The sequence below is a fragment of the Solanum dulcamara genome, chromosome 5 (genome assembly GCF_947179165.1).
Source record: "Solanum dulcamara chromosome 5, daSolDulc1.2, whole genome shotgun sequence".
Taxonomy (NCBI): Eukaryota; Viridiplantae; Streptophyta; class Magnoliopsida; order Solanales; family Solanaceae; genus Solanum; species Solanum dulcamara.
This window is the reverse complement of record NC_077241.1, coordinates 76,421,539-76,438,503: the sequence shown is the minus strand read 5'-3', so window position 1 is coordinate 76,438,503 and position 16,965 is coordinate 76,421,539. Positions and strand designations below refer to the sequence as shown.

At 33.4% G+C, this 16,965-nt stretch overlaps 4 protein-coding genes across 6 annotated transcripts; 3 read left to right on the top strand and 1 right to left on the bottom strand.

The window, feature by feature from the left end:
- Nucleotides 1–532: 532 nt before the first annotated feature.
- Nucleotides 533–2,211, top strand: LOC129888558 (growth-regulating factor 10-like). 2 transcript variants are annotated; one of them, XM_055963516.1, is made up of 3 exons: nucleotides 533–678; nucleotides 762–974; nucleotides 1,883–2,211. In XM_055963516.1, exons 1-3 carry the CDS (start codon nucleotides 621–623, stop codon nucleotides 2,110–2,112), a joined length of 501 nt encoding a protein of 166 aa, XP_055819491.1. In that variant the 5' UTR covers nucleotides 533–620; the 3' UTR covers nucleotides 2,113–2,211. The 2 variants fall into 2 exon arrangements, with proteins under 2 accessions (XP_055819491.1, XP_055819490.1); XM_055963515.1 differs by having other exon boundaries at nucleotides 762–1,010.
- Nucleotides 2,212–3,584: 1,373 nt separating this feature from the next.
- On the top strand, nucleotides 3,585–6,505 carry LOC129889939 (probable sugar phosphate/phosphate translocator At1g12500). 2 transcript variants are annotated; one of them, XM_055965417.1, is made up of 2 exons: nucleotides 3,585–5,054; nucleotides 6,128–6,505. In XM_055965417.1, the coding sequence occupies exon 1, from the start codon at nucleotides 3,933–3,935 to the stop codon at nucleotides 5,001–5,003; it is 1,071 nt and encodes a 356-aa protein (XP_055821392.1). In that variant the 5' UTR covers nucleotides 3,585–3,932; the 3' UTR covers nucleotides 5,004–5,054; nucleotides 6,128–6,505. The 2 variants fall into 2 exon arrangements, with proteins under 2 accessions (XP_055821392.1, XP_055821391.1); XM_055965416.1 differs by lacking the exon at nucleotides 6,128–6,505 and adding an exon at nucleotides 5,548–6,103.
- A 3,400-nt stretch (nucleotides 6,506–9,905) lies between these two features.
- On the bottom strand, nucleotides 9,906–10,951 carry LOC129890777 (mavicyanin-like). Its single transcript, XM_055966260.1, has 2 exons — nucleotides 10,780–10,951; nucleotides 9,906–10,457 (listed from the first exon to the last, which is right to left on the bottom strand). The coding sequence occupies exons 1-2, from the start codon at nucleotides 10,949–10,951 to the stop codon at nucleotides 10,120–10,122; spliced, it is 510 nt and encodes a 169-aa protein (XP_055822235.1). The 3' UTR covers nucleotides 9,906–10,119.
- Nucleotides 10,952–13,840: 2,889 nt separating this feature from the next.
- On the top strand, nucleotides 13,841–16,914 carry LOC129889937 (guard cell S-type anion channel SLAC1). Its single transcript, XM_055965414.1, has 3 exons — nucleotides 13,841–14,461; nucleotides 15,223–16,028; nucleotides 16,136–16,914. The coding sequence occupies exons 1-3, from the start codon at nucleotides 13,943–13,945 to the stop codon at nucleotides 16,485–16,487; spliced, it is 1,677 nt and encodes a 558-aa protein (XP_055821389.1). The 5' UTR covers nucleotides 13,841–13,942; the 3' UTR covers nucleotides 16,488–16,914.
- Nucleotides 16,915–16,965: the final 51 nt, after the last annotated feature.

The window sequence follows — 16,965 nt, the reverse complement described above, 5'->3', positions numbered from 1 at the left end:
TTATTTGTCTTTAAGAGAATGTGTACACTCTCTATGGCATGTCAGCTTTTAGGGTGTATTTATTCCATTTTAAAATAGTTTAAGAAGGTAATAAGACATTAGTTAAATTAAGATATGTCGCTGAAATCGCGCTCATAGTTTAGAAGTAACAAATTTGCATTATATTTTAGAATTCCACAATGTAAAATTTCTCATTTTATTGTTTTTGTTATCTTAAATACAAAGGTTAAGAGCTCCACAGATTGTGGTAGTATGGTTTGGATTTTATTTTTTTTAATCAGATTTTGAATTTAAGCTCTTGAAAATAAAAAAAAATCATGTTAAAAATATTATTCTTAAAAATAGACTCAGCAATTCACAAATTTAAATTCAATTAGACCACAATATGAATATTTGACATGAAAAAAAAATATGAGCCCCACCATTCAAAAATAAGAGCTGCCAAATTTTCTGACTATGTCAGAAGACTTGCTGTCTCTGCTAGTATTTCATTGTTTTTATCTGAATCTTATTTGCATTTCTGCACAACTCACAATATGAGCATCAGACAATTAGTAATACTATTAAAAAGAAACAAAACGTTTTGAGAAAAGAAAAAAATATCAAAAATCTCTCATCTGATGGAACTCAAAATCTCACCTCCCAAGAATATTGCTAGCAAAAAAGTCTGCTACAATGGTACCCCCCATTTTTTGTGTATGTTTTGTATATTTTAACTAGCTCATTATTCTTCTTGTTATTAATTTTGGATATTTGTGCAGAATCAAGTGGAGAAGAAAAATGTTCAATTGAACTTGGGCTAAATCTTGAGGTTGGGTACTCAAAATTTAGTACAAATGGATATGGATTTACATTTCTACAAAAGCAAGAATTAGAGCAACAATTTTTCATCTACAAGTATATAGAAGCAGGGCTACCTGTTCCCTCACATCTAATTATTCCTATATGCAAGTCTTTTACTTATTGCTTAAAAGGTATTCATGATGGTAACTATCCACATTACACCAATTGTAAGTTTCTACCTAACCCTTCTAGCATTTTTTTTCATGGTTCTTTGTTCCAGATAGATTGAGTATGGGGTAGAAGACTTGACGTAATGATAAAAGTTGTTAGTCGTATGATCAGAAGGTCATGAGGTTAATTAGGTTGTGAAAATAATCTTTTACATTAATGTATACAAAATGTGGTCCGGCCTTCTTCACATTTGCAAATAACTAAAGTTTAATGTATCGAGTTGCTTTCTTTAAGCTCGATAAATTCATGATAACATTCATAGTGAAGTTTTAAGTTAAAAATGTTATTTCCATGTTAGAATGTTGGAATGTCCAATGTTTTGGGGGGAGGTTGGGGGTGGGGTGGGGGGTTTATTATTTCATCTTATCATATGCATTTACCCTTAATTTTTTTGGGGGGAGGGGGGGGCTATTATTTCATCTTATCATATGCATTTACCCTTAATTTTAATACTTGAAAATTATTTTCACTATTATCCAAAGAATATCTACAATTAAGTATCCTTAAAATGTGAGAATTGTAATTTGAAAATAATGTAAATTTTTAATACAGATTACCTGCTATAACATCTCAATATGACTTGACAGTGTAATAAGTGGTAGAGCTAGAAATCTAAATAAGGGAATTAAAACAAATTCTTACGCCAAGAGGATTCAACTAACTTATATATACGCAAAAAAGGTTAATTTTTTCTCTATTACCTAGATGTATAATATTTCAATGAAAATGGTTACATTGAACCCTCTTACACCCGCTGACAATGCATATAACTTAAAATCTTTTTTTTTTAATAGTGTACAAGAATCTTTAAAGACATATAATAATATGGACCAAATACAGTACTAATTTTTTTCTGAATTTTTTGCAGTGATGGGGTATGGCCACTTGTTTTGGGAACTTAAAAGGAGCATGGAACCAGAACAAAGAAGATGTAGGAGGACTGATGGCAAGAAATGGAGATGTAGCAAAGGTGTTGTCCAAAATCAGAAATATTGTGAGAAGCATATGCACAGAGGCCGCCAGCGTTCAAGAAAGTGTGTGGAATTAACAACTTCATCAAACTTGCAATTGTCTAGTAATTCTACAATTAAAAATTAAAAGGAGCAGCACAAGCTCATCAGATCTATGTTGTTCGAATTCTTCAAAAATATTGTCACACTTGTGTCTGATTCTCCAAAAATGTGCTACTTTTAAAGTATCTGAAACGCACCCGTCGATATTTTTGAAAAATTCGAATAAGGTAGATCAGGACTCAGAACCAAACACAGCCAATTTCTCCATTGCTCTACCAGTAAATTAATTACTAGTAGAAGTTGTTCAATTGGAGATGTGTAATTCTTCTAGGGATTTTGCGTCAATCCAAATGATTTCTCTTCTTCTTTTATGTTATTTCTAGTTACGATTTAATTGAGGGATCAATTGATTTCGAAATATGATCTAATGGATCACTATACAGTGATTCTAGTCGTTTTTTAATCACGATGGTGATCATGTCAACTTTTGTATATCCTAACTATATTATCGAGTGTCTACTATTTCTCACAAGCCCGGAGAACATTTTTTATGAAAATCAAGAAAGAATTTCTTCTGCTTCATAAAAACATAAAGGCATGAATTGTGCAAAAAGTTCTTTCAGTTAAAACATCTTGCAACTCGAAGAACATGAGACTTCTTCGTCAAGCCAAAAAGATCATCGACTGAATGTTCCTACCCCGCCATGCCTGACCCTTTATCTTAATTTGAGTGGGAACAGAGTGTCACTCCCATAAACGAATGAATGAGACTCCTAGTCCTGATTGAACCAGAAATTCTAACAACCCGAGAAATTCAAAGAAAGATAACTACTTTCACTAATGAGTCATCTTGTTCAAAACAAGATTATCCCAGACTTATAATCTTGAGATTATAACCTGGATATCCAAATGCCCCTAAGGCTTAACCAAATGGAAAAAAGATACATTAGTATAATTTTCAAATTTATATCCATCATTCGGCCATACTATTAAATGCAACAATCTTGTTATAGAAGGCTTTAATGATTAATCTTTCCTTTCTTGTTTAGCAAATTGAAGGGCCAATTAAAATGATCTTCTTGATTGTGTCATTTGCTCTGTCAACCAACAATCTTGATTGCCAATCTATCTCTCAATCCATTTTGTATGACCAATATTTTGACTATAAGAAGCAAGTAACAATCTTGATTGCCAATTATTGAAGCATTGGTTGGAAAAAATACACAAAAATGTATATAAACATTACATCAAATTTCACTTAATATGCATTTACATCTTTGTATATTACTTGTCTCCAACATGAATGCAAAACTTCTATTGGCAAACAAAAAAGAATATCTTTGTCAATACAATGTATTTGACCAAAGTTGACTATTTTAACCACATATCTTATGAAATTTCAACAATAAATACAAATAAATCCCCCACTCCCCACCCCCTTAAAGTAGGATGAAATATAGGGGGAATGTTAGATAGACAATTCCTATTGGTCCACTATAACAGCTCACACGCTTAAACAGCACGTGCTACAGTGCATAAAGCTAAAGCACCCAATATGGTACCGACACTTTATTCACAGCTATAATCATCAATTTTTATTTGATTATTATTGTTATTATTCTAATCATTTTAATTCTCGTCAAACGGCCAAGATTACTTCCCTCATTTGAAATCTAAATCTTGACCCTTCAATGAGATCAAACCCCAAAATTTCCCACCAACCTACCCTATCTTCTTCACTACCCCAGATCTCAACCCCCATTTAGCCAAATACTCTTAACTTTAGCTCAGTAGCAACCCCATTATATTTTCTTGAAATTCTATTGGGTATTTAGTACACTAAGTAGTATCAAGATTCATAAAGATTGAATCTTTATAGTGTTCTAAGTGGCTAGAAGCATTGTAATGGTGGAGGCACAGTCATGGACAACAAGAAGGGGAAGCAATCCAAGATTGGAGTCACCCCAAGATCAAGTCTTGGATATGCCAGTAACCCCAACTGCTGAAATCAGGCAGCAACAGTATTCTAATGGTGGGATAAGTTCTTTGGTATCACCAAATGTACTTACTGCTCTTATAATTGCTTCTTGGTATTGTTCCAACATTGGGGTGTTGTTGCTCAACAAGTATCTTTTAAGTTTCTATGGTTATCGTTACCCAATATTCTTGACCATGTTGCATATGTTGTCATGTGCTACTTATAGTTTAGTTGCCATTAAGTGGCTGGAAGTTGTTCCTTTCCAGCAGATACATAGCAGGAAACAGTTCTTCAAGATTCTTGCTTTGAGTGCTATTTTTTGTTTTTCTGTGGTTTGTGGTAATACTTCATTGAGGTACCTTCCTGTATCATTTAATCAAGCAATTGGTGCTACTACCCCATTTTTTACTGCTATTTTTGCTTTTGTGATTACTTGTAAGAAAGAAACTGCTGAGGTTTATTTAGCTCTTGTCCCTGTGGTTCTTGGTATTGTTTTGGCTAGCAATAGTGAGCCATTGTTCCATTTGTTTGGGTTCTTGATGGCTTTAGGTTCAACTGCTGGGAGAGCCTTGAAATCTGTGGTTCAGGGGTTGTTGTTATCCTCTGATGCTGAGAAATTACACTCCATGAATCTGTTATTATACATGGCTCCAATGGCAGCAATGATTTTGCTTCCTTTTACACTATACATAGAGGGGAATGTAGCAGCAATTACAGTGGAGAAAGCAAAGGGAGATGGATTTATGGTTTTCTTGTTGGTTGGTAATGCCACAGTTGCTTATTTGGTGAACTTGACTAATTTCTTGGTTACTAAACATACAAGTGCCTTGACACTGCAAGTTTTGGGGAATGCCAAGGCTGCAGTGGCCGCAGTGGTGTCAGTATTGATATTCAGGAATCCAGTGAACATCATGGGCATAACAGGGTTTGCTGTGACAGTAATGGGTGTGGTGCTTTACAGTGAGGCAAGGAAGAGGTCTAAAGTAACAGCACACTGATGATGAACGATGATAGTTTGAAAGATTCAATCTTGATGATGCCACACAAAGGTACAATTTTTTTTTGGTCTAATTAGAATTCATTCTGGGCGGGGGTGGGGGTGGGGGTGGGGGAAGGTTAAGTGGTTGGATTGTATTCCACTGTATAGGAAGAAAGATGGGGTAAAGTGGAAAAAGGTTTATGTGTTATGCTTTTTTTCCTCTATATAATTGTTCTTGATTTGGGGTGGTTTAAAGAGAATAAAGTTGTCTCTTTTACTTTTCCCCTTTCTGTAATTTTATACTCCTTTGATGCAACTACAACAAAGAAAGAGTGATTCTTTAGGTATTGTTCTCTCTGTGTAATATTTTGGTGGAAGAATTGTCCTCCCAATATATTTTGTCCAAACTCAAGTTTATTTTCCTACCCTACAATGTTTTAATTGATTCTTCAGATAACATTTTTAGTTCCAATCCTTCAACATAAACATATCCAGTGTAATTCCACAAGTGGGGTCTGAGGCGGGTGGTGTGTACACAGTCTTACCTCTACCTGTTGTTTCAGATGGACCCTCAGCTCAATCCTTATTATAAAAGAAATGGCGATCTCGGGTTCTGCTAAAGGCCTAAGTAATCAATTAGTTGTATAGCAAATATTTCAATAATCAAAATGATGCAAGGTCATTTTGCTTTTAAATACTAGATCTGCCAGCCAAGAAACAGATTGAAATGTTGTATCTATTGAGGTCCCTGTTTGTTTTAGAAAATGACTACATGAATAATTGTGGTGCAAAATAGTCATGAGTTGCATTGATTGCTTGTATTATTTTGCAAGTCTTTTAATTGGATCTTAGTTCACAAATTGCTGTCACTATTGCCAAGTTTCTTTCATTGCCCCACCCTTATTTCCATGTAGATAGAATTACTTCAAGTCTTCAACCATTTGCAGCATGTTTGTAGCTTCCAAAACTTCCTATTTATTATGTCTGTTGCATATGATATGAGGAACTTGATAGGAAACGTACCTACTGGCTACTGCTTTTAAGCCTTAACTTCAAGAAAGTTGATGGGTAGTGTTCTTTCTACTTTCTGGTGAAGGAGGTTCATCTAGACTAATGTATATGTCACAATTCCCTTCATCTCAGATCAGATGAACCCCCTTCCGCCTCAGATGGAGCATATTAGGGACTTGATCAAGAATCTGCCTTGAAGGGAATTGTGATATATACATTAGTCTAATCTAACACGAATCTACTGTTATTAAGCTTCATGTCAAGATTCTTGGAAGAACAACTTAGAAAACAAACTCTTTCGGTATAGGAGAGCCATAGAAATAAACTTGTAGTATTTTGAACAGAGATTTTTGCTCGTTGCACAGCCATTGTAAAGAATTTTTATACTTTAAGTTGACCTACAACAACATGTAACTTTCTATATCGAGTGAGTGATTTTTGTAGAATAGCAGGGGAAGCTACTATTTATAGTAACATGTAGATTAGATGTGTTATTTTACTTTTGCTTTACTCTTTGTGTGGAATATATATAGTTAGTTAACTACATAAAGAAAAAATATTGGACAGTTGATAATGAAAATGCTTTAATACATTTGATAGTTGTTTTTCTTTATGATCATGTTAGGCATGCTACTTTTAGGATGACTTAAAAGCAGCTCTCAACCAAATAGATAAAAAGAATAAAATAATTCAAATTCTTTCCACCCACTTGCATTATATATTTTATTTATATTTTATTTTATATGGATTCTAATTTTATCTTAAAATGTTAATGATGTTAGGTTCGACTTTCACTAATGTTCTTTTTCTCAACTTTTTTTGGGTGTATGAGAAGCCTCTTTTGATCTTTGTTTGTGTTGGTCTGTACTGTATGTCCTTCGTAATAAATAACTTTTCTATGAGGCATAAATTTATATTTTTGTATTATAATATCTATAAGTTATGTCGGACATGACTTTAGGGCAAAAATTTGGGCAGTAGGGTTAATGAATAAGGGTATTTTAAAAAATCATCCAAGAAATACGATGGGATAAAGGTTAATTCAGAATTTAAAGTTTGTGAACTTTTACCATGAATCAATGACTTTTAAGTTTACATAACAATAGTTGGGTTCATAATGAAACGTTTTATCATATTTGGTAGATTTCTTAATATATATACAAAGATTAAGCAAAAGCTATTGGCTTATGATGAGATGAATGAAAGCTTTTCATTGTTAATAAGAAGTCTCAAGTTTGAGTCTGATGATATAAAAATTCTCGTAAGGAAGCACTTTCCTTTCAATGAGCCCAATTAATTAGTTAGACTGATAGATACATGAAATACCAAAAAAAGTAAATAATCACAAAGAAAAAAGAATAAAAGTGGCCCTCCACATACTAAAAGCCAAGATTTGAGAGAACATGGCCAATGCAGCAGCAACAGATGAATGCAATCAAACTAGGAAGGGGGCAGTGAATGTGAAAGGTATGAGGTATCTGATAGAAGAGCCACTTGGACAAGATGGTGCAATTGTAGAAAATATCCCATTTCAGACATCACATTTATGTCCAACTTCATCCCACTTGGAGATAGAGGGAGGGGCCATATAAATGAATGTATTAAATGGGTATAAATGCTGATGACAAAAAAGTAATTTTGGGGTCCTCTGAATCATGTGTTACTACAAAAAAAAAAAAAACTGCATAAACAACTCAGGTCAAAAAGTCAAGTCATCCCAAAGCTTTGGCCCAGTGGTAAGAAGGTACCATGTGTGAATTAGACGTACGTCGAGTTCGAATTGCTCTAGACAAAAGTCGTGGTGGATCCATTATCCAACATATTAGAACTTGACGAGTTCTAAACAAGAATTCAACTTAATGATATCATTGGGAAGTTGAACATGGAGAGATCTCGGCTTTTTGTCTGATTCCATTTTTATATTGTATAATTTTTCAGCGAAAGAAGTAGAATGAATACCCTTCTGTCCTCTAGTTTCGCCTTTAATTATAAGCATAATCAATACCATGAAGGAGGTAATGAAAGAAAAATAAAAAATGATTCTCCCTAACAACGATTTTATTATTTATTTGTTATCCACAAATACTCACTATGCTCCTATAATTTTTCGTGTATTTATATCACAAGTTGAGTGAGTTTTTTTGTCAGAAAAAATTATGTTGATAAAATGTTCTTACAATTATATCATAAGATGGGTGAAATTAACCCTCGAATGAATTACTACAAAACAATGCTAAAGTTGAAAAAGAAACAAAAAGATACCAAATACATACTATTCCATATTAAATGAATTTTTAGGTTTTCTTTTCATAGTTCAAAATAAGTGAATTATTCAAAGTTCAAGATAAATGTTTAAATTTTTTTCCTTTTTTGCCCTTCATTTACATTTTTTTAGGTGATAAGTTCAACAGAGTTAATTGCTCATATTTATGATTTTAGTTTGAATTATCTCTATTTTCAAGAATAGTTTGACGATAGTTAAAAAGGCAAAAGTGAAAAATGGTGTTCTATTTATGTGCTAAACTTTTTTTTTAATAGATATGCATTGTCTCACAAATTCACGTAAACTTAATAAACACACTGATTCAAATCTCGACCCAAAACGCAAGCAAATCCTTAAGTCATGATCATGAAAAACATGACAATTACAACAACCATTCAAATAACAAAACTAGTAAGAAGGTGAAGGAGCAGGGGATGTCAATTATGGTAAGAAATTGACGACAAATTTCATTCCATTTTCTTACCCATAATTCACCATTTAGTCCTTTGGTATACAACTATTGATTGCGGCATAGTGACGAAGTCAAAATTTTTACTAAAATGATTCAAAATATAAAAAACTAAACAAACAAGGAAATCAAAAGGATTCAACATATAGTTTATATACATAACATGATTTACCTATTTACACAATGTAATATTCGAGCGAAGTGATGTTAATTGACCCCCTTTGGACAACGATAGCTCCACCACTGCTTACTGGTTTATGTTACATATATTGAGTTATTGACGGTGTAAAGAATTTTCGCACAATAAGTTCAATTTATAGCAGGGCATATTCTCAAATCTTGTTACATTTTGAACTTACTAAATTTAGAACAAATAGACACGTGTTATTTTCGACTAGCAAAAAGTAACGAGCTAATGATTGTATAGTTAATAATTGTTCATCAAAAGTTGAGGAACCAGATACAACAATTCTATAAGAGGAGCAAAAGCTCAGATAGCTAGTTCCATAGATTCTATAGGACAACTATAAGATCAACATATTATATGATAGTGAATGTTAGATAGTTAAAGTACTCTAATATATCCATAAAATGATTGTTGTAGAGATATGTAGATGCTAAGATAGATGTGTGGTCATACAAGATTAGAGAAGATTAAAAATGATCATATTCACCAGAATGTGCAAGTAGCACATATTGAGGATAAAATGGGAGAAAGTCACTCTAGTCTTGAGATGATTTAGTCATATGTCCTATGTCGACCTGCAGATGCATCAGTCTGTAGGTGAAGTAAAACTATGGTGAATGAATGTGTAAAAAGAGACGGGGTAAACCTAAAATTACGGGAAGGAAGTTGACTAGAAAGATTTACAAATTCTTGAAATCAATACAGACTTAACTAATTAAAGACGGGAAAAATGAAAGAAAAGGATGCATATAGGTGATTTGTACTAGTTGAGAATAAGTTTTATTTCATTTGGTATTGATGATGATATGATTAAAGCTTAAATGAAGCAATGAGGATTCATATAGCTGCGACTCCAACTTATTTAGGATTGAAGCATAGTTATTGTTGTTTATCATACCACAAGAACCTACTTGGTACAAAGTCAAATTTAATCTTCAAGTCTATTAATAAGATAACACATTACACTGATGAATCTTGAAATCAGGTAGGATACAATTTTAATGAGGAAGTGAACATATCTAAATCTTGGATAAAACAACAAAGAAAGTAAAAGAAATAGTAACATAAATCCAGGAGCCTCAGACAGTACTCCTGACTGACTGCCTCAATTATTAAAATGTGAAAACAAATAACACAACAAATTGATATATGATCATCAGATCACCCCTCCATATGACACCAAAAATCTCGAACTAATTTGATCCTCAAGTCATTATCACAACGAACATTGCAAATGCAGCAACAATCATAGCAACAAATTTCGAATTAGGAGAAATCAAAGAAGCAGAAGAGGGAGAAGCAGGGCCACTTGGTGAAGGAGCAGGGGATCCAAATTCTGCTGGCAAAACATTGATGGCAAGTTTCATTCCCTTTTCACAATGTTTGCCTACTCCACAAATGTACCATTTTTTCCCTGGCGAAGTCAGGGAAATCTCATCATTTCCAGAAGTTAAGGGTGTAACATCACTACTTGGTGTGCAACTTTTGAAGGCTTCTTGATCTGCTTTATACACGTTGTGCGCGTCTTTCTTGTACTTGAATACTGCAAACACACAAAATTTTAGTTCAATCCAATATCTGATCCCGTAAAATAACTTTACATTGTTAGCGTACAGAAGTTAAACTCTTTGCCTTATTACTTTTTTGATACATAATTAATAGACCATACTAGGAACTGTATTTAGTAGCTACTAGTCCGGCATCATCATCACGTCCTTGATTAGCTAATAAAAAAATGAATCAGGTCCACTATAATTTAAAACATTTTAGGATTTTAGATGTGTCGATTACACAATTCAATAGTGATTATATTACCATAGGAAAGACCATAGGACCAAATAGTATGATAAATTAAAAGAACATACTGAGCTTATCTCCAACGTGGAATTGTTTCGTAGCAGCCCAAGATGTGTAATTAAATTCGAGTTTCCAACCTTGATCATCACCAACCCAATGATCAGTTGCCATTGCTGGACCAGCAACCATTGCAACAACAACAACAAATAGTGTAATCAATAAAGCTAATTTTGAGGCCATTGGAATTGATTTTTTCTTTTTAATTTTTTTGGAAAAAAAAATGGATTGTAGAATAATTGTAAATTGCTAATTGATGATTTGAAGGTGTTGAAACTAAGGACCTATTTATATGTTGTTAATTGCTTGTAAAATTAGTAAGCTAGCCGGCTAATAGCGGCATTGTTTTGTATTATACTAATATAAATACTTAAATCTTGTCAATTTGGACTTTGCCTAAAAAATGACACCTTCTCTAAGTAAAATTATAAATGGAATTTGATGTTGGTATGAACGTTAATTACAATGACTTGATCATTTTTCTTTATTATGCCAATTTCCTCCGCATGGCGAAAATATATTTGATTAAAAAATTGTCCAGAGAGAAGCGAAACATGATAATTATTTGTGATGGAGGGAGTACTTCCCAGAATAATATCAAAAATTGGACAATATGTCCCTTGCACAATGGATATATATATAGTGATATACTCATGTTTTTGGGAGTGGAGAAAATACCCTGAAAGAAACTATTGGAACCAAGCCATGTTATGATCGTAAAAAATACTCCGTCCATCTTAAAGTATTTATCGTGATTTCAAACATTAATTATCTCAAACTATTTGTCATTTTAAAAGCGACGAAACGTCCCTTGCTAGGTTCAGGACTAAATCTACAAAACTAATGATGAAAAAGAAGTAAACAATAAAGTAGTAAAGTTGGAGGCATTACTGGACTAGGCCTCATTAACTTGGGCCATATGATATTTCTGTGGGCCAGGGCTTTTCTTTTCAATTTATTTAGAAAAATTTACATAAATGTACAACATTAAGAAAATATTTACTATTTATAGCAATAATATTTTTTTTCACTGAACACTTATAATACAATTTTAATACATATTAGCAAGAATAATTCATAAAACTCATATAATACAAGTTTTATTCATGGATACTTAATTTATCATATACTTTAATACACTTATAATACATTGTGTCAATTTCTTACCAAACAAGTATAATATATTTTAAAACACTTATAATACATTTATATTGCATGCATAATTTACTTTTAATACATAGTAGATATATCATAATATTGTTATATATTGCTATAAATGGTAATAAATAAAAATATCGCTAAAATCAGTAATTATTTATTAAAAAGTAATTTTTCTAATAATTTTTTCATTTATTTATTAAAATGTGGGACCGGGTTCGGGGAAGAATGGCACAAGAAGTTTCTAGAATGGGACTCGAAATGCATGGTCCGAAGCTTAGGGATTTTAATTGAATCCCTTCCTTCAAAAATTGAGTAGTTTTTTTTATCAAAATCATTCTTAAACTATACTTCAATCTTAAAATATTATTCTTAGCAGAAACATCCTTCAAGAATTTAAAATTTAACAATTTTTATCCCTTTACTAGAATTTTTCATAAAACTAACAAAATATTATCGTGAACTTTTTGGGTAATTGAGTTTAGTATTATGCAAAATCTTTTAATTCACAGTTTTTTTCATTTATTTTTTATGTGATTTAATATTAAAAAATTATCAGTTGAAATATGTTTCTTCTCAACTGAATCTGCTTAAGTGGTGTTTGTAGAAGACTTCCATTTCTAATAATGAAGAATGAAACTCAAATGCGAGACATAATCAGAATTTTGATTAAAAACTAGAATGTGAAACATAAATAGAATTTTGATCACCTTAATATCATATATCACCAAAAAATTATTGATCTAACTATAATTTGACTTCAAAAAAAGGTGAAGATAATTAAGCTTCAGCTTCTTTCCGTTGGTAAAAGAGAAGAACATATCATGTATCCTCATACCTTCCTAACATTTTTTTATTTCATTAAGTAGTGGTGTCCACGATTTTTAATATTCATTTTTTTCAGGAGCTTTTTATAGAAGGTAACGAATTATTCAGAAAAACTTTTTGTTCACATGAATTGCACATGTTTTTGTAGGATCCCTTGATTTTTTGACAATATCTAACTGAAGAATGAAAATTGTTAACTTTCAAATACTTGAAGGATATTTTCTGTCAAAAAATATATTTTAAGAATGTAATTTAGGTTTGGGGTATAGTTTAAAAATGTTTTTGGCCAAAAACTCTTGAAAAATTACACAATGTAAAGAGGGTTAAAATCGACTTTTGGTTTTGGATGGCAAGTTTGAATCCCTGAGTCTAGCTTTCTTGCATTTTTCTTGAATTCCCTTATAAGAACTTTTGCCTCATTTCTAGTAATATTTGTCCAGACTCTATATATGTATTAAGAAATTTACTAAATATCTATAAGTACTAGAATGTGAAGTCAATTATTATTATATATTTAACTTGAGGTCGTCATTGAAACTCATAAATTTCAAATCTTAAATCCGCCTCTACATTCTAGATCACATATTGATCTGAAAAGTTTCTGATTGCTACAACTAGAATATGACTTTAGGTAGTCGTAAACCAAGATTCTACTACCACTTGAACCCACTTCATTATGGCCAAATGTCACAATTTAATATAAGCTTAGCCACCCCAGTTTTGAGGTAAGTCCATAACCAATGCCACTAATTCTTATTACACTTACCCTTCTTTTGGACTTAAGACCCGTGAAATGCAAGAAACTATGCCTCTCAAACACAAGCATCACTTCTTCCCACAAAGACACAAACCATAAAATTAGCAACATTTTCAAATTGAATACCTCAATCTAATGGTTTGGTCTCTCTAAACACCACAAATTACTTATGTTAAAGTCTTCCTCACGAGAAACCCCATCAAAGTTCCACTTTTTTTACTTTTTCTTTTGGGCATTCACTAGCTATAATTTCCACCTTAATCATCCAAGTTGATAACCACCACCTACACAAGTTCTTTTTTTTCACATTTCTCGTGATCCATCTCATGTTTGACAATCAATTAAAATACACGTTACAAAAAAAGAAGTTTATTATTATAGCGAATAATTATATTTCGTCCACTTATTGCTAACAACAGAAGGGGTGCAAAATGAATGTAGGATCAAATTCTGTAGGAAACCATTTAGTGGACATACATGAAGACTTACATGAAGAGGAAGAAGACAAGGAAGAAAACAGCAATATTTCGACGATTGCTGATAAACCGGACATGCGATTCAACAGGCCTACTAAAAATAGAGAAATAAAAAGGCCTCCTAGGAAATTCAGCAGGCAAGTTTCACTAGAGACAGGGTTCTCTGTACTGAATGAAGAGACATCTAAAGATAAAAATGAGCGAAAAATACTCAGAAGAAGTGGAAATAGTTTTGGAGGATTTGGTGTCAATGGGACAACTGGTATTGAAGCAAGAAATAAAGGGGATTTCAGCATGTTCAGGACTAAATCAACTATTGCTAGGCAATCTTCAAAGATACCACTTAGAAAAGAAAGTGGAATTGAACTTCAGAACAATAATGCTAAAGGAGGACTTGATGATCATGTCAAGAAAAGTGTTCCTGCTGGAAGATACTTTGATGCCCTTACAGGACCTGAACTTGATCAAGTCAAGGTAATTATCAGTACTCCCTCTCTTTCAATTTCTTTGTCCAGTTTTGACTTGACACGTAGTTTAAGAAAGTAAAGAAAACTTTTGAATCTTGTGGTTTTAAACTAAAGATACGTAGAATGTACTGAAACGTCTTGTTAATCTTCTGGTCTTAAACATGTCATGTGAAAAGTTGAGATTAAAAAATTGTCAACATTTCATTTCCAAAACTTCAATGATGTATGCATAAAACTGTTAATTTTTAAACTATCGGATATTTAAAATCTAACATGTTATAGTATATAACATATAGGGTGTGTTTGGTATGAAGGATTCCTGGAAACTAAGCGGGCTTCTGACTTATTTTATGGTGTTTGGTAAGTAAGCAAAAAATATTGTGCAAACACATTTGTATATAATCAATTCAAACAATATGTGGGTGGGAGTGAGGTGTGTTGGAGGATGGGAGGTGACAATCAATGTGGTGCTCCACCCAATGGAACTTGTTTTTTCCTACCTTCACCAGAGGAGTCATTTTCTTAATTTTTAAGGAACTTGATTTCCTAGAAAAAATGTTTTCAAAAATTTTGACCAACCAAACGATAGGAAAATTGGAAAACATCCTCCATACCAAATACACCAGTATCAGGTTACTAATCATATGAGTACCTTTTATGTGTCTGCCGTTATCTTTTAGATGATCTAATAGTGTAAGAAGTTCTTTTGTGTTGTCAGTGCATAGATGTTGCAAAACTCAGGTGTTAGTGTAACAATCTTTTCTGCAGGATTCTGAGGACATTCTTCTTCCAAAAGATGAAAAATGGCCATTCCTACTCAGGTTCCCAATTGGTTGCTTTGGTATCTGCCTAGGCCTTAGTAGTCAAGCCATCCTCTGGCGTTCTCTTGCTCTGAGTCCTGTCACCAAATTCCTCCATGTTCCACTTTTCATTAACTTCGCGGTTTGGCTGTTAGCCGTGGGGGTTCTAGTTGCAGTCTTCATAACTTACATGTTCAAATGTGCACTTTACTTTGAAGCTATTAAGAGAGAATACTTTCACCCAGTGAGGGTCAACTTCTTTTGTGCTCCATGGATTGTCTGCATGTTTTTAGCCATAGGTGCACCACCTAAAACCACACCAGAAACTCTTCACCCCGCCATCTGGTGTGTCTTCATGGCCCCAATCTTCTTCCTAAATCTCAAAATCTATGGCCAATGGCTTTCAGGAGGGAAACGACGTCTCTGTAAAGTAGCCAACCCATCCTCTCACCTCTCTGTAATTGGGAATTTCGTGGGAGCCATTTTGGCTGCCAAAGTGGGATGGAAGGAGCCTGGAAAGTTCTTGTGGTCGATTGGCTTTGCACATTATCTTGTGGTGTTTGTCACATTATATCAAAGATTGCCAACGAGTGAAGCGTTGCCCAAGGAACTGCACCCTGTTTATTCCATGTTCATTGCAACTCCAGCTGCAGCCAGTCTTGCTTGGGGTGCTATATATGATGAATTTGACGGCTTGGCAAGAACCTGCTACTTCATTTCATTATTTCTCTACTTATCGTTGGTTGTACGTCCCAACTTCTTCACAGGATTCAGGTCACTTTCTTGTCCTTGAAATAGAACAGCACAACAACAGAGTTCAAAATTTTGAGAAAACTTGTATTTGCCTTCATAATTAACGAATATCTTGACACTATCTGCAGATTTTCAGTTGCTTGGTGGTCATATACTTTTCCAATGACTACAGTTTCAATAGCAACCATAAAGTATGCAGAGGAGGTTCCTTCTTTCACAACCAAGGCTCTGGCTTTGGCTCTTTCGTTCATGTCAACAACAATGGTCTGCATACTATTCGTCTCAACCCTTCTGCATGCTTTTGTTTGGAAAACCTTGTTCCCCAATGATCTCGCCATTGCCATAACAAAGAAAAGATACAGCAAGGATAAGAAGCCTTTGATGAAGCGTTGGACAAAACATTCGCCTCTTTCATTTGTCACGTCAATAGGGAAACATAACTCAGGAGACAAGGAGTGCGCCTCTGATGAGGAGAAATGATCGTAAATCAATAATCATGATGCATAAATGTATAATATGGAAGTTGGCAGCTATATATAATCAAGCAATTAGTCCTGAAGGCAAGCTTGAGGAACAAAGTCTTGCAGCACTGAGGATGAGCAACTACAAATGCAGTGACCAGGAAAGAGCAAAAAATTATTTAAAGGTCTAAAGTAGCCTTCCCTACTCTGTAGCCATTATAGTCAGAATGTAATCCCAGTTATCTGAACCGCCATAAAAGAGATCCGATTAAATTTGTAATTTTTTCACATCTTCAATGTCTGATACATGTTTCATTTAATCTCTCAAGCATTTTCCGTCATCAAGAGTCGGGGACAATTTGGAGTAACCTGATTGTAGTATGCTCTCTCAGCCAATTATTTAACGTCATCAAGTATAAATGTCCTTCGAGAGCTCATACAAATTGCTCTAGCATGTAACATTCAATAGCTAGATCAATTCCCCTCTGGGAAATAAC

Coding starts and splice junctions, on each gene's coding strand:
- LOC129888558 (XM_055963515.1), top strand. CDS start 621: ATGGAACTCAAAATCTCACCTCCCAAGAATATTGCTAGCAAAAAAGTC. Junction 679..761: donor CAAAAAAGTCTGCTACAATG/GTACCCCCCATT, acceptor ATATTTGTGCAG/AATCAAGTGGAGAAGAAAAA. Junction 1,011..1,882: donor CTATCCACATTACACCAATT/GTAAGTTTCTAC, acceptor AATTTTTTGCAG/TGATGGGGTATGGCCACTTG.
- LOC129889939 (XM_055965417.1), top strand. CDS start 3,933: ATGGTGGAGGCACAGTCATGGACAACAAGAAGGGGAAGCAATCCAAGA.
- LOC129890777 (XM_055966260.1), bottom strand. CDS start 10,951: ATGGCCTCAAAATTAGCTTTATTGATTACACTATTTGTTGTTGTTGTT. Junction 10,458..10,779: donor CCACGTTGGAGATAAGCTCA/GTATGTTCTTTT, acceptor GTGTGTTTGCAG/TATTCAAGTACAAGAAAGAC.
- LOC129889937 (XM_055965414.1), top strand. CDS start 13,943: ATGAATGTAGGATCAAATTCTGTAGGAAACCATTTAGTGGACATACAT. Junction 14,462..15,222: donor CTGAACTTGATCAAGTCAAG/GTAATTATCAGT, acceptor TCTTTTCTGCAG/GATTCTGAGGACATTCTTCT. Junction 16,029..16,135: donor AACTTCTTCACAGGATTCAG/GTCACTTTCTTG, acceptor CACTATCTGCAG/ATTTTCAGTTGCTTGGTGGT.